A 16568-nucleotide genomic window follows, 5' to 3' on the forward strand; every position below is an offset into this window, starting at 1 on the left:
ATCGGGGTAGCCGTGTTAGTCTGTATCCACAGAAACAACAAGGAGTGGTTCTCCACTTGTGAGGTAACTCCCTTCTCATGTGTCATTATACAATGCCTGCATCTGTAATTTTCACTCCATGCATCTGAAGAAGTGAGGTTTTTTTACCCACGAAAGCTTATGCCCAAATAAATCTGTTAGCCTTTAAGGTGCCACCGGACTCCTCGTTGTTTTTGTGATCAATGGCAAGATTCCCTATTGACTTTAAAGAATTAGGATTTAATCCAAAACCCATTGTGTATAAACGCGGGCTTTCCTTAAAAGGTTTTCTTCTAGAGCCACTCCTGATGCTATATGCAATGTACTCTCTTTACCCTGATTTTATAAATGAAACATTGTGTGTGGACCCGCATGTGCACACACCCACCATCCCCTACATCTTCTGAGAATAAATCAGGGTAGATTTGATTTAAATCACTAGTCAGGAAGACTCGATTTAATCATGGATTTCTACATAAAAGTACATTCTTGTTAGTTGTTATAACCTTAAGACATATTCTTCACCGCTCAGAGATAGGTGTAGGTTTCATTTTTATAAGGTACACACTATACATTTTTAAGTGATTTATTCTGAAAACTTTTCAGATTAGTTTTATATCTATATCAGGAAATGAATGATTGTTTGGTTATTTCATTGACCAAAAGGTAATTGAAGCAGATAGTTCACCTCCCAATTACTTCATAAATATCTCCAGTTCAACAGGTTAATCATTAACATTTAGAGGATTTTCTTGCCAGGCTGTATTAGGAGGAGAACATCACCAGACAAACATTTAAATTGTTGTATTGTATTCTGGATCTTTTTCTTCAACAGCAAACATATAATATTTAAACAAAACAAGCATATGAATGTTTGAATTTAGTTAAACATTCAAGTTTTTTTTAAATCAGGTTTGTTTTTGTTAAAATTAGATCGACTATGTCAGCCAGGTCAACATAAGAAATTTAAAATATTGGCTTCTGCAGCTAACTCAGTCATCTTCACCTTCATTTTCCTGTTTGTTCATAATCTGGAAAAGAAAAACAAGCTTTCCTGCTTTTTCAGGTCCCAAACCATTTCTCAATTTGGAATGAATTAGTCCAAAGGAAGAAAATATTCTTCCTACACTGGCAGAAGAAGCTACTGCTGTTAAAAGTGAGATGATCACTTCAACGGTCTCTGAATCCAAGTGCTTAAGTGACTTCCACCAGTTCACTGGTGTGACTTTCTTTAAAACATCATCAGCAAACATATATTTCTTGAATGGTTCACCCTTAGCTCTGAAGTTTATTATAGTTGGCATTATGGAGGGATGATTGCTGGATGCATTTTAAAAAAATCTGATTTTTTTTTATTATTTAAAAAAAATGGATTTTTATCCACTCTGGAATAAATCCAAATCCTGATTCTCATTTACACTAAGGCCCCTTTGCACCAGGCTTGCAGTGCAGCGGTGCCTCCAAGTGGGCCTGACTCACCTACTATCCTGCATATCCTGACGGAGAATTGCAGGAAGGCCCATGATGAGGTGCGTACCCCACACAGGCAAGGAAAGGGTTACGGTTTTATAGCTATATCATTTGTTATCATATTGTGATGCTACCTGGCTGCATCGGGACAGTGGGCCAGGTTTAAATAAAGTTGAAACCCAGCTGGGGAAGGAGCTGGGTGATGTGGAGAAAGGAAGCACCGATTAGAAGGGCCATAGGGAGCAAGAGGAAACAAGTTCTGCAGTTTGGGGTTGGTTTTGTTTTTCGATTGCACAAAACTGTATCCCTTTCAGAAGGGACGCAATGTACACCCCAGATAGCTCCCCACCCTTCCAACGTGGGAGAAGGATGTGGTTATGCTGTGTGTACGCTGCCCCTTCCCCCCCCATATTTTTGTCACAGAAGAGCTACCACTTTTTCCTGGAAAGAAAATTCCTTGCTTGTATGTATTTCTTCCCATTATTTGTTACCTAAAAGGGTGCGGATGATGTTTATAGAATTCCTAAGGCCATACTCACTAGAAATAAGCTAAAACAGTCAGCTGTGACTTAAAGGTCAATGGACAGTGTTAAGTTATTCTCTCATTCCTTCCAAAATGCCACTGGAAATAATACTTATGGAAGACCAGGAACTGCTTCATTCTTGATCAACAATCATTAAAATGGGCATATTATTTTTGCCCTGTTTTTATTTACTCTGTGTCTTGTATAGTGTGTAGAATGAAAGCACCTAGTTGCTGTGCTGTGATTAATTATACTTTGCTTTTCTGTAGAACCTTCTAAACAGAGGTCTCAAATGACTTGACAGACGTCAGGCCAGATCCTCAACTAATGTAAATCAGCCTAGGCCCATGGAAGTTGATGTAGAGCCACAGCTGTCTACCGGGGTTGTCTATGTAGGGCAGCAATGAGCATGGTCTACATGGGCCAGCTCGCCCGCAGCACGTTGGTGCGCTTTAGAAGTGACACCCTTGTAGTCCATGTAGACAAGCTCGTAGTTGAGGATCTGACTGAGTCAGACAGACAAAAGCCCAATGCAGAGCAGGTATTACTATTCTCATGTTATGTAGAGGGGGGGAAATGATGCATAACTGACCAGCCCAAGGTCTCTTGACTGCATGAGACTACTTACCCCTCAAATATATAGAAGGCAAAAAGAGATGAAAATGTGCCACCCTTTATTAAAGTCTCTTTTGGCCTAAAATGTTGAACAAACTGAAACTCTGCATTGGGGTTTTGTCTGTCTGACTCAGTCAGATCTTCAGCTTGTCTACATGGACTACAAACTGAAAGTGAACGAACAAAAGGATGTGCAATTGGGGCGGAGCTCACCAGATGAAGATGGAGAGTCAGCAAGAGAGAGTGTCCCAAAGTTGAGGGTCTCCAAATGACAATGTCCTACTCACTCTTGAAAGCAGCGTTCAAGACACTAAGATGAAATGTCCCAATGGTGGCCGTGGACATTAAAGAAGGATATGGTCTCAGCACTAAGCATGTACTTTCAAGAATAGCAAAAAATGGGGTTTTACTACAAGATGTACTCTCATGCTAAACCACAGTAGAATAGTTTACAATAGGGAGGTTAGGTAACACAATGGATAATTTAGCTTCATGGCATTCAGCCTGCACCTTGGACCACTGTAGTCAAAAGCCACATGTAAAGACGAATATGCATTCAGTTTAATGGTCCCACTTGTGTAACTAGCAAGATTTACACTCTAGATTGATTCAGGAGAAAATACAGATTAGCTGAAAAGGTAAATGGAGTTTGAGTTGAGGATCCTTGCAAATCAAGGTTGAGGTTGACTGGACAAGAAGCTCGGGCAGCAACATTTTGCAATGAAGTTATCAATAATTTCTGTGTCTAATGCTGCAATGGGCTTTCCACACTCAGTCAGCTCCTAAATATTATGACTGTGGTTTGCCAAAGACATTAGTGATTTTTGTTAATACCCAACTGGAGACAACTTAAAAATGGCTCCTGCTTTCAGAAAGTGGGTGGGTGGTTCAGCCCTTTATGAAAACAATGGTCCTTTGAGGTATTTCAAGATGAAAACCTCAGCCCATCTTCCCATCATTCTCCCCCAAAATTCTTATCTTTAAAAGTAGTAGGAAAAAAATATTTCAAATACCATTTTATGTAGATCAGCAAGCACCCTTTGCCTTCCCTTCAGTACCTAGAGACTATATATTTGGAGTGGTGAACTCCTCACTTTAGGATTCAGCTTGGCATTTTGATTTCTCTGCTCTTTCTCAAAACACTTGTGGCTTATATCAGATATAAAAACAAAATAGAAAAACCTACTGCAAACCGGCACATCTAACACAGAATATTTAATCAGGGTACCCTAAAACCTATCTGCTATCTTTCAAGAAAGATCAATACAGGAGTCACTCTTTGAAACCATAAAGCTGTCTCGTGAAAGTGGAAAATCAGGGCTGAATAAACATAGAGAATGTCATCCTAGCCAAAGGAGGACTAGGGAGCATTGCTGTAGAATAGCCCAAACGGAATTTGAGGCAATTAGCATAGCTTCCTCACATGGCTCTGTGGACAGAATTCTTTAACCTGGAAGCATCATAATTCCTCGGGCTCCAATTCAGGGAAACATCTCTATTCAGGAAAGTACTTAAGCACATGCTTTAATACCCACTGAAGTCAGTGAAGTTAAGCATACGTTTAAGTGTTTTACTGAACTGGGACCTAAGGGGCTGATCATACATTCACTGAGGTCAATGACAAAGCTCCCATTAACTTTGTACAGGATCAGTACCAAAGTGACTGAGGGCATGTCTACATTACACGCTGGATTGACGGAAAGTGATTGATCCAGCGGGGGTCGATTTATCGCCTCTAGTCTAGATGCGATAAATCGACTGCTGAGTGCTCTCCGCTACTCCACAAGACTGAGAAACTCAGGCAGAGTCGATGCGGGAGCGTCAGCCATCAACTTACCACAGTGAAGATGGTAAGTAGATCTAAGTACGTCGACTTCAGCTAGATAGATTTCCCTCCCCACCCACCCCCAGTGTAGACCAGGCTTTTCTCTGTATGGAAAGATCCCGTAGAACCACACAGAGGTGAAACCTGTAGGGTTCTACAGATATTACTCGAAAAGCCTACAGAGTGATCACCTTTTAAAAAAAAATATCTAGAGAAAGAATGAGACACTTAAATTTGGCAGCATGGTTTAAAGAGAACCTATAGAAAGCTTGTCACTTCCTATTCTATAGGACTTTCCCATATGCCCTATTTTTCACAAGAAACTAGGTAGATTCCTCTTTAGATTTAGTTTGTACAGAACCATGTGACATCCACTTATCCCAAAGCTCCCAGCCACAGAAGCCATTAAAAGGGCTTTTATAAGCTATTTCAGTCAGCACATACATCATTGTCACACTAACCCCATAACCATCCACCTCTCTTCTCCCTACCCCGAGACACAGGCAACCTCTAAGCTGCGTCGCTGCCTCATTGCTCTCATACTGAGCAGACATGCACTATTGCCAACTCTGGCAATTTTCTTGACCATCTCACAATATATGATATTTCCCTTAAAATGTCAGCTCTTAGAGGTACGTGGTTATGTGAGAATCTCAGCTTTCATGTTTCTAAGAAATGAATACAATTCTAGCTTTCATGGCTGTGCAGAAAAGCCTGCAAACATGACCTAGTTACACACAAAGGGCTCAGAACCAGAAGAACCTCCCATTTTTAATCTCATGATTTTGTGGAGCCCTGACATGTGATACAGTATTGAAGTGGGAGGTAAGTTTCTGGTAAGAGTGGAGAGGCATGGAGTTCTCTAAACTGGTATTAATCTCTTCTTGGCCTTAGGCAGGGACGGTGGTGTAACCAGTCTTGCTCAGTTTTTATACCCCCTGAAGCAATCTTATTCAATCTTATTCACTGCACTTTGCTTCCCCAATTACTCGTTTTCAAATGCACAAAAAGAGAATAAAAGCCACTCACACCACACCTTTCCACCCATCCAATCCACACAACAATGCAAAAGGTTTCGCCAAACATAGGAATTCCATTAGACAGTGAAGGCAGCCTCTCCACTGGTAACATGTCAGAGACAAAGCAGTTTCTGGTTTGATGCTTTCCATATGAAGCACCAGCTCATCTTCCTTCCCTCACCCCCAACCACCCTTTTTCATACCTCCTTACTCACATGGCAGCTCTTAGTAGCTCCAGTTGAGGGGGATGGTTTTGCAGAGCACTGTGCGTTTTCCAGCCTGACAAGGAAGGCAATATATGGCTACAAAAAAGTTTCAACCAGTTCATTGGCTGAATTAAGCCTTGTAGAGTAAGCTATGCTTTGGCCAATGCATTGGTAAAACCACTGTGCAATTGCAGGAGACGAACAAAAACATGGAGCTTTTCATCTCCCCCTGTACAGCTGAAAGAGGAACCAGCATGAAGGTTCTAAGTAACCTCAAACCATTCAGGGACAGCAGGTTCCTAAGTCAGGGACAAGAAGGAACTGGCACGAAAGCGGAAGCCTCATGCAGAGCCAAGCCTTACACTTCACAGGGCAACAGACAACGGGCCCAAGCTTCCAGAAAAAGGGGTAGGGAGTCAAGTGAGACAATCAGCAGCCTCTCTCTTCATTCCCACCAGCAGAAGAAACTCTGATGGGGAGTTGATTCCTGGCTATCTAGTGTGGGGTTGAGGAACGATCAGTGAACTGCAGAACCTGGAAGGGCCAGGGAGCCCAAAAGAGCAGGGCTCCAAGTGGTTGCTTACACTTGGAGAGGGACGCCGTCCATTTAAATGTCACATTATTAAAACCAAACGACTAACAGCGCATTAGCTTATCAGGAGCAAAAGCATTTTTGAAAAATCTAATTTACTTGTCAAATGCGCCCTGCATTTCTCCCAGCAGGGCAATCAAAAGCAACCAGGGCACTTTCACTTTCGTTACTACTCACTTTCACTTTCAGTTAACAGCGCTGGAACACAGTAGCGTTGGCCCTGCCAAAACAGCAGCTGGGCTGGGTTCTTTGTTTTGTTTTTTCCTTTTAAAATTCTGCTTCCCATGGAAATATTTCTATTGATAGTAGGCTTTGTAAAGAGCTATACTTATCTGCAAAGTCTAAATTTGTGTCCAAACAGACTTGATGGCATTGCCCCTTTGACGCTGACCTTGAGATACTTGTACATAAGAGAAGAATTTATAAATCTGGATAGTTATTGGAACAATTGTCTGTGCGCCAATGTCCTTTTCCTTCAGATCCCTCCTGAAAATCCATTTTCTCCACAATGCCTTCCTATGCTCTGCAACTGCTCTTCAATTCGTTTTAGTGTCAGAACTGTTCCCCTGTATATCCTCTCTCTCTATATATATATAAAAATCTTTAGGCCCCAGTTCTTCAGTTGGATCCACAGCTGCCCAGAGCTTTGGCGATTCAGCTGTGGGATTGGAGCTTTAAACTCTTCAAAGCATGGAATTTCTACATCAAGATTGGATGTTTTTCTAAGAGAGAAGCTCTAGTTCAAACAGGAATTATTTCAGGGAAGTTCTGTGGCCTGTGTTAGACAGGAGGGCAGATTAGGTGATCACAGTGGTCCATTCTGGCCTTGGAATCTCTGACTTCGGTGATTTACGTATTTACCCAAAGTCCTATTTTTTTTTTAAATGACGTTGGCATTTAGGTGCTTAATTACTGTTGATTTTCAATGAGACTTAGTGACTTAAGCGCTTTTGAAAATTATATCCTTTATCTTTTTGCATGTTTTAGAGAATGCCCTATGTGTCCTTATGGCTCTTTCTAAAGCAATGTATGCAGTGCACAGACAACTGCATGCAAGAGTGTCGAGGAGTGGAACCGTTCTGGATTAGAAGGGGGTACCTCAGATTTACAGAAAAGGGGAAAGTAAGCACCCGTCCCATGAAAGATCAATAGATTGTTTTCTTTCAGGGTCTGACATAAGTTTCCTACTCACCGCCTTCCTTTATACCTCTACCTCTCTGCGAAATTTAAGTCAAGTTAGTTCTACCTGCTGTTTCCTCTCAGATGTCATAGACTCATTACATACATTCTGGGAGGTGGAGCAGTGGAGGTGGGGGATTAAGCTTACATGTAAGAACAATTTTTTAAACCAGAGGCAAGATTGTGAGCACTGCTGAGAGCTATTAGAGACGGGGAGCTGTCCCACAGTTTCAGCAGATATCAGTCCAACGAATGTAGGGAATTAAACACCAGGAATATAGTGTAGTAAGTCTCAGAATAAGCTAGCTATCTTAGGTCTGCATCACTGTAGTGTCTGAGCATCTCCCAGTCTTTAACCTCACATCAGCCCTGGGTGCTAGAGCCGTGCTGTTATCCCCATGGTACAGATGGGGAACTGAGGCACAGAGAGATTAAGTGACTTGCCCAAGGTCACATACAAAGCCTGTGATGGAGCAGAAATTGAACACAGGACTCACACAGGCTCTCACACTCACCACTGGACCATCCTTCCTTACAAGCTAATGTTGGGCATATAATGGGTGATACTCTACATAGGGCCTGATTCGCTGCCACTTCCTCTTCTGTGGATTGTAGGCACTGCCCAAAGGGCTTACAACCTGTCTCTTACCATGTATGTGTAGAGCAGTGTGGCTAACTTGGGGGACTCCACTGAGTCTCAGAACACGTGGTGTTTTTTCTTAAAGCTCCAGCTCATGGAATCATGTCATTATCTGAGAATCTCAGCTTGCAAAGAATATATAAAAAATTAAGCCCATGACAAAAGTGCAGTTAACTTCAACACTGTAGGGTCAAGGGCATAATACACCTTTACAAAACATTTGGGTTAAACACACACATTCTCCAACCAAGTCAAAATCAGGAGCTCTTTCCTTAACAGATTTTAGTTACTGGGCCAATTGAGCTCCTTAGTCCTGACCCCAAATACACACACATTCTAACTAAGATGATGGCTGGTATCATTAGCAGACACTAATGGAGGCATAGGAAACGGACACTTTCTGGGGGCACCTGAAGTTTGAAGGCAGGGGGTAGAAATCACAGAAATGACGCTTGTCGTTCCTGGGCCGTGCTTGCCTACTCCTATTGGAAAGGATGGAGGGGGTAAGTTTTGCAGGTTTCTAGAAGAAGCTGTAGCATAGGATGATAGTCATAAGGCACCTGAAAGTACCGGCAGGGGAAGGGGGGCAATGCGTGTGAATGAGAGAGAGAGAATGTGCAGCACCATTCTTACAAAGCTCCATTATCACCTGCTTGGTTTCGCTTTATGGTCCTAAGCCAGTGTCCATTGCAGTCAATGGAAAAACTCTCACAGATGCCAATTGGCTTTGAATGACCCACTTTGTGGGTGAGGGCCACCTGTCCAGGTGTGACAGGCTTAACCTGGAATAAAATCTGTATCTTCTACTCTGACACTTAATTTACTGACCCCCCATGCCGTACTCTGCTGAGAAGATGAACAAGCTGTCTTCTTCTCTAGAACAAAGAATTAAAAATAACTTAATATAGTTACAGATTTAAATGGAAGCTGTTTCCTCCCCGTGCCCTTGTGAAATATGTCCTAATAGAGAACAGGGTTCCCCTCAATGGAGAACCATGTAATAAGGCCTCAAAGGATTCAACAATATACAGAAAAATATTAAAGACAATTCACCTCCACCCTGAAAAGCCAAAATATGAAGCTATAACTGCATGGAACTGAAAATTTCCTGCCATTTCAAAACGATAGTACCTCTGTGGAGTCTGGGTATATTGTGTGTGCGCGCACGCAGGTGTGTATTGAGAGTGAGAGAAAGAGACAGGAGTATGTATATGGCGGGCGGGCTGTATATATATACACACGTACACAATCTCACATTAGAATAGTTTTTATATATGTGTGTGTGTGCGCGCGTGTGTATATATATAGATATATAAAATGTGTGTATAGACTCCATATTATTTTTTTTAAAAGCACAAATACTCATTTGATTTCATGACCATGAGCTTCCACTATAAAAAAAAATATGCATTTGGTAATTGTATCTTTTTAACTATACTAAATAATAGAGAATATTTTCCCATTTAGTACCTACACTATTAAAAGAAATACATTTACCCAATCTGAAGATCATACACAAGTCACGCATTAAATCAGCTATTTTATCCTTATAATGGAGTTTGCAGGTCTCCTTTGTGTCTACACATTTATACCAGCAATACTAAGTGCCAAGAAGTGATAATATAAACAAGGTTTTCTGTAAGTAAGGGACGCAGAAAATGATATGAACAGTGGCTCCAGTTTGCTGATTTGATATTTTTAAATTTATTTTTGGAGGGTGACAGGAGCCTGCTTTCAGTTCCTTTAGCAGACAGCGAGCCTGTATACGGGTATTGAACATGGCCCACAGTCCAAATACATTGCATCACACATGTGGCTGTTCTTGGAAGTCAACCATTTCTGCAAGTTATCCTCAGGAGACCTGATGTACTATAAGCACTTAGAAACGTGTTTCACTGTGACTGGAACCAAGATGAAATAGCAATATTAGAGGAGATGGTTTAGTTTATGTAGTGGCCAAGTATGCCATTAAACTAGAACAAATGAGGAGAGTGAGGAGGTAGGAACATTCTACAATGTAATTTATTCCTTTCCAGTAGCAGTGGAAATTTTTCCTTCAGGCCTGAACCTGACCCCATCTGCCAAATATAAATCGGAATCAACTAACAGAGTTCTTCTAGATTAGTCACATCATAATACAGTAATACATTGCACTTACATAGCACAAGGATCTCAAAGCACTTTCCTGGCATTGAACTATTTAGCCTCACAATGCCTCAGTAAGTATTATTAAGTACTGTATTATCATCACTCATTTAACAGAGAGGAAAACATTTGCACAAAGATTTGCTCAAGGATACACTGAGGAGCAGAGGAAGGGTTTCTACAGCAGAGCCAACCCCTCCCCCTCCCCGATCTCTCGAGTCCCAGTCCAATGTCTCAACTCATCCTTTCTTCCTGTTCTAGTGTAAGAGAAACCAAGCTTAGTTCATCTAAGAACTAAAGAATCATCCCAGAGAGAAGGAATTCAAATCAGTCTAGAAGCATCAGCCCCTATGTTTGGAATCATATTTCTTTTTATCAGAAGAAGAGTTCCTGTTTCCAGTCCTCCCGGCGAATAGGAGCTCTGACCCCACTCCTGACAAAACCTGGGAGAATGGGAAGGGCTTGACACCCAAAGTCTGCTAATTTCAGAGTTCCCCTGGAAGCGTGAGGCCATAAGCATAGAGACCCTGTGCCTCAGCCCATCTTCCAGGCTCCCCTACTCTGCCAGCAGGGATCCACTTTAGTCGCACTACCAAAGTCTTCCATGCCAGAGGCTATCCCTTGGGGTCCTCCTTTAAGGGGATGAGAGGCCTTGTAGAAAAAGGAATGAAGCTCCAGGCTGTTCCCTGACCCTTTTCCCACTGGTGGATTCTGCGCCCTGGGAAGTCCTTCCTAAAGCCCAAAGAAGGGAGGGGTGGTTGTCATGGGGCAGCGGATGCCTCCCTCCTATGGAGCTGCACATCTGTAAGTGGATGATCCCCTCTGCACACAGCTCACCTAGTCCCGTGTCTTCACCGGATCAGGCAGATCCCTCCAAACCCCTTCCCTCCACCGGGGGTAACATGCTGTGGATCAAAGGCACCTCCTGGCCTTTTATTGTTTGAAATCTGCTTTTCACACCCTCTACAGGTCTCGTTTGATATTCCCAGAGTGCCACATCTGGTGAATCTCTCACAATAACAGTGCTCGTGAACCCAGGGTTCTTTACAGTATAGGACAGGCAGGGAGGATTCATGCCAGCTCGGGCTTCCCCCTCTGAACAGGCTCCTAACGTGTAGTCAGCTCACAGGAATGGAAACCAATGAAGATGGTTCAAATGAGAGCCACAGTGACGCAGTGGAGGGCCATTTACAGAATCTATCTGAGCTACCAGGCAGTTGAAATACACCCTGGGCCTGATTTTTAAACATTCTGAGCTGACTACCACATCTATTGTCGATGAAATAGCAATATTGTGGTAAATTGTGGTCCAGACCCTGCATTCCTTGCTCAGGCAAAATTCCCACTGATCTGAGGGGAGTTTTGCCTGACAAAAAAATCAGGCCTTTAGGAACTGCAACATTAGTTAACAAGAATTAGGCACCAAAGATTACACCCCCACATAAAAACGTACATGAAAATAATCTAAACACACAGCACCTTCAGATTCCATCTTAAATTTCAAACACACAAGCCTTCCCATGTTTACAATTTAAGCTATGTTCTCCCCCTCCCCCTTGAAATCCACACATATAAATACATTTTTAATCTCCTCCTACCAAAAATCTGTTCACTTTGCACTTACAGGTTGGGCTGTCTAATGACTGTCTTATTTTAACTTCCAACACTAATTAAGAGAAGCACAGATACTAAACTTCCTCTCACTTCTGTTGCGGGGGAGGGGAGATCAGTTGAGTGTATGCAAGTGTTTAGCAACCAGCCTGAGCCGTCACTGCAATTAGTGATGCACATTTCATAATCGGAAACACTAGCAGTTGCATGCAACTGTCCCTACTACACACTTCACCAAGCAGCCACAAAACAGTGGCCCAAACTAGGGACAAAAGGAAGAAGGTTGTGTCAACAATTTCACCTAGCTTTAGGGTAAAACTATCAACAGCCCAGATGTGTCTTTATAGTAGAGAAGGAGATATCACTCACAAGAAGTTTTTAAACTGGCACACGCTAACCTCTCTACCACGAGTGTTATAAGCCTGTCAAACAAGAAACAACTTTTACCGACAACGTGATAAAGAATCTTGCTCTTCACCCTTAGAACCATACTGTTGCCATCTTAAAAGAGACTAGAATCATCTTCCAAAACACTGCTGCGCTGCTGGTGGAAGAGGTAGTATTCTGGATCGTTACTGTAGTATTTATATTGCACTGGGTTTTCATTTGAAGAGATGTTAGAATGATCCGTTCAGGTGCTTTCACTTAAAATTAAGGTGGCTACCTTACATTCTAGGAGGGCTCCATGTAATGGCTTACTGCCCCGAGAAGAGGAAAGGCAAAGGCAGACGTTACTAGTTATCTGTCTCCCAAAAGCATGGTCTCCAGATTACCACTTTTAAAGGGAAACAAATGGAAAACACACACGCCCCTGAAAGCTTTTTAACCTGATTATGACAACTGAAAGAGATTAGGAGGAAAAAACACCTCTCTTTTTCAGTTGGTTTTACTTTGCACATTTGACAGCACCTTGTGCACCAGTCAGCTTCACTGTTCCCTGTGTCAGCCAGTTTTCCCCCAGTTGCTTGCGTGGAGACTTCACACAGCAACAGGGGAGGAAAAACATTATAAAAATAGGATGTACTATAAAACAACAAGAATGGGACTGAGGGGAAGAGGTAGCCTGTGAAAATGGTCTTAGCTCCTTTTCTAAAAATTAGCTAGATTTTTTTTAAGTGATGGTGTTCCTTTACAATGTAGCTCTTACAATAGGATTGCTTTGATACACTATTGCAGAAAGTGAACTGCTTCCCTTCCTTGTATGAAGTCAGGCAGCAGTAGACAAAGTATCACATACAGTATCTGCCTTAGGCACGCTGGCTGTGTCAACAGATTATCTCACATTGAACGGTCTAGACTGTTATTAATATGCAACTGATTCAACAGCAAGGACAATGCAGAATTAAATGGGGATTCTAAAATGAAATCATATTAACCGCTTCAGTTTAATTTAGCATGTTAAAAATCTAAAGGAAACCAAATGTGACCGTCACTGAGGTGCCGACTGAATATTAATAACAAAAAGTGTTTCCCCCTTTGGAGTATTAAGCAAAGTTGGACGGTCCAGTTGCAAATGAAATCTGAAAATGTTTGTCCCGGGGCTGCCAGTAAGCCTTTCATAAAAGAAAGCTGAAGCCAAAATAATTTGACTAGTTAAATCTCCAAGTATCCAAGCACAGCTCAAGTAGGTAACAATGCCACAGATTGTCCTGGAGTCCTACCATCCACCCAGAAACAAAAACAAAAAATCCTACCGCCCACTTACTAGAGAAATAACACATGCTAGCCTTGTGCTGGCAAATATTGCACTGGGTCAATGCAAACTGAAATCCAGCGCTCATTAGTCTTAACCTGCTTCTGTCACGGGGTATGTAAGTTACATGAGCGCCACATGCCATTCTACCCACCCCTGACTATTCTTATAGACTTGTCGATTTTTTTAAGAGACACGAATTTACAGAATGTTGACAATCTGACTAACCTGTAATCACGTCAGGCAACACAGTAGCTTAGCTCTTATCCTGCTATAATGAGGAGTCCCCTGTTTTTTCCTCCAGTTTCCCAGTTGATAGTTATTTATGGTCAGTTTGTATTTGGGCTGGTCATGACTTTTATACATCTCGTCCATTTCTCTATAAACAACTCTTCCCCTTGATATTATTTAGTCATGTCACCCATCATTTTTAATGCATCCATAATACCAGATTTCCACCTTTAGAAGTACTCCAGTTCCTTCTGCATATTAACCCTATAGTGTCTCAGTACACCCTGGTGGTTGAAACCAGCCTGAAGTGTTATTGTCTTAAACCAGTTTAAGATACAAAAAGAAGTTTTATCTGTCCAGAACAATTCAAAAATAAGTCGTCTTTCTTATTCCAGATTTCACTTACTGTCTTTTGCTGTTGATACCATTCCCACCCCCATCACATCTCTAAATTAAGGTAGGATTTTTATTGACACATACTAATTACCTGGAAAAAAAGAATGATCTATTCCGTTTCCACCAGCTGCCAGTTGTCAACACTGGCTGGAACAAGTGATCAGCCTTGTTTCAAAGAACAAAAAAAAATCACTAAGCTTTAGGAATAATAATAAAAAACAAACCCCAAAGAATTTCACCGGATCTCAGATACTGCCTGGTGTGTTTGTATGATTGAAGGCAGAAAGCTTTGAATGGACTGCTTTGTTTCTAATTGCAAAAAAAAATTAAGGTGTTAGCCCCGCACACAAAAAACCTCCAAATTAAGTATTAAAGAAAAATAAAATAAAATCAGAAATGCAGCCTTAACGCACCGACTGTCTGCACTTAAAAGATTTACAGGAGTAATTTAAATGGTTCACCTGCTGCCAGTTTTCCTCCAAGGATGGCAAAGCTGAGAAGTAGCCGGTGTCGTGGACAAGCTGTAGTTCCTGGAATATACTATAACTAGCCAACACATCCATGCTGCTGCTGAGCAAAACCCTTTTGTTTTGTTTTGTGTTTGTTTGTTTGTGGTGGGGTTTTGTTTTTGATCATAAAAAAACAACAATAGATCCAATGTCCCCTTTTTGTTTTGTTTCTGTCACACTGTAAAAAAAATCAATTCAGGAAAGAGAGGGGAGGGAGAAAAAAAAACCCAGTGAGAATGGCTAGGTGCACCCAATATGTACAGTGCAAACAGCAGCCAGCAAAAGAGGGGGGACTCTTCCACTTGTAGTAAATGCAATTCCCTTCCAGGGCTCTAATCACTCCACTTCTTGGACCAGGAAGGGGGAATGCAAACTCCCTGACACGAAACTGCCATCTATTTCTGCATTGCTGCTCGCTGCTCAGTGCAATCTTTGCTCTTTATTTTTGGGAGGTTGCATTTTTTTTTCTCGCGATCGCTTTTTTCCTCAGCCCCCATTGTCCCCCCCTTTCAAAGCCAATCCCCCCCCGCCTCAATCCTGCAAGCTCAGAGCCCCCCCTTCTCTTCGTCCCCCTCCCCTCCCATCTTTCCTCCGCGCAGCCGTCAGCTCTTGAAGGAAGCTGTCCATTAAGACAACGCGTGACCATGTAAGGCGAAGAGGGGGTGGGGGGTGGGGGGAGCCCGTGAAGTCACTGAAGCCCAATGAGGGCCGGGGAGAAGGGGCCGGAGGCGGGGCCCGGCACGGAAGGGCCGTGCGGATTGGATGGGGGCTGAGCTCCCCGCTGCCTTACAAGGCAGGCTACGGCGAGCTATTTTTAGAGGGCTATATAAGGGGCGCGCGGCGGCGCGCGCCTGCCCGGGGATGGGAGCGGGGGTGATGGAGAGACACGGGCCCTGGCCGTGTGGGGCGGTTTGCACAGCGAGCCCCGCATGCTGCGGGCGGGCCGTAAAGAGACACGGCAGGTAGGCGCTCGCCCCGTGCCCGGCTCCCAGGCCGAGCTGGGCCGGCAGCGTGCACACACAAGGCCCCACAACCTCCCCCCCCCCTCCCTGCCTGCCCCACCGAGGGTGCACCGGGGCTCTGAAAGCTGCAGCCTCGGGTGGCATCTGAATTGCAAAAACCCAAGTGTTGCGGGGAGACGGACTCGCTCGTTGTTTACCATTGTAAGGAGGAAAAGCGCCACTCTTAAAATACAAGGCACAGCCGGGAGGGGAGGGCAACACTCCTATTCGGAAGGAAGCAGGGTCTGGCTTCTGGTCTCTTTTATTTAGCTGCCTGTTCCGCCCCAGGAGGAGAGTATCAGCCCTTCTCTGGAACGTGCCACCGGAACAAAAATCTTTGACTGGAACAAGGGTGCAGAGAGTGGAGGACAGACATTCAGTATAATCAGAGCAGAAAAGCAGAGAGTTAAATCCAGGCTCTCTGCTTTACCCCTGTTCTGCAGACTTAGCTACATCTAGTTCTGCTCGCCAGCTCCCCAGCTCAGCTCTGCCAGGAGTACCAGTGTGAGCGCCCCTACTTCTTTTCTTCCCATGCTGAGCACTGAAGGGGGAGGATCTGTAGAAAAATTCCGAGTCCCAGACAACAGCTGATTGGGAGCGGGCACTTCAGACTGATGTGTAAATTGTAAGGGGTGAGAGGGGAAGACTAAATAGCGTTGCAGCAGGTGTGTGAAATCTGTTGGCATATGAAGGATTTGGGAGTGAGTTTTAGACACGTGCCCAGTGTCTGTGTATATTGTGGGTATCTAGCCCAGACCAGGATAATGCAGCCTCTGAGAAGCAAGAAGAGCTGAATGTTAATGAGGCTGGAATACTTCCATAAATGTACATGTATTTATTAAGTCAATAGAGATTCATCAAAGCATTTAACCGGGCTTAGCTGTTACTTGATCC

The 16568-nt window shown here is 43.1% G+C and overlaps 1 protein-coding gene across 2 annotated transcripts in view; it reads right to left on the bottom strand.

Moving 5' to 3' along the window:
* Positions 1 to 15136, bottom strand: part of KLF7 (Kruppel like factor 7) — a 67526-nt gene extending 52390 nt beyond the window's left edge. For both annotated transcript variants that reach the window (XM_045031830.1, XM_045031829.1), the window contains exon 1: positions 14626 to 15136. In XM_045031830.1, the coding sequence (XP_044887765.1) occupies positions 14626 to 14727 (102 nt within the window). In that variant the 5' untranslated portion in view covers positions 14728 to 15136. The remainder of the gene's footprint in view (positions 1 to 14625) is intronic.
* Between the last annotated feature and the right edge of the window lie 1432 nt (positions 15137 to 16568).

The sequence above is a fragment of the Mauremys mutica genome, chromosome 10, assembly GCF_020497125.1.
Source record: "Mauremys mutica isolate MM-2020 ecotype Southern chromosome 10, ASM2049712v1, whole genome shotgun sequence".
Lineage (NCBI taxonomy): Eukaryota > Metazoa > Chordata > Testudines > Geoemydidae > Mauremys > Mauremys mutica.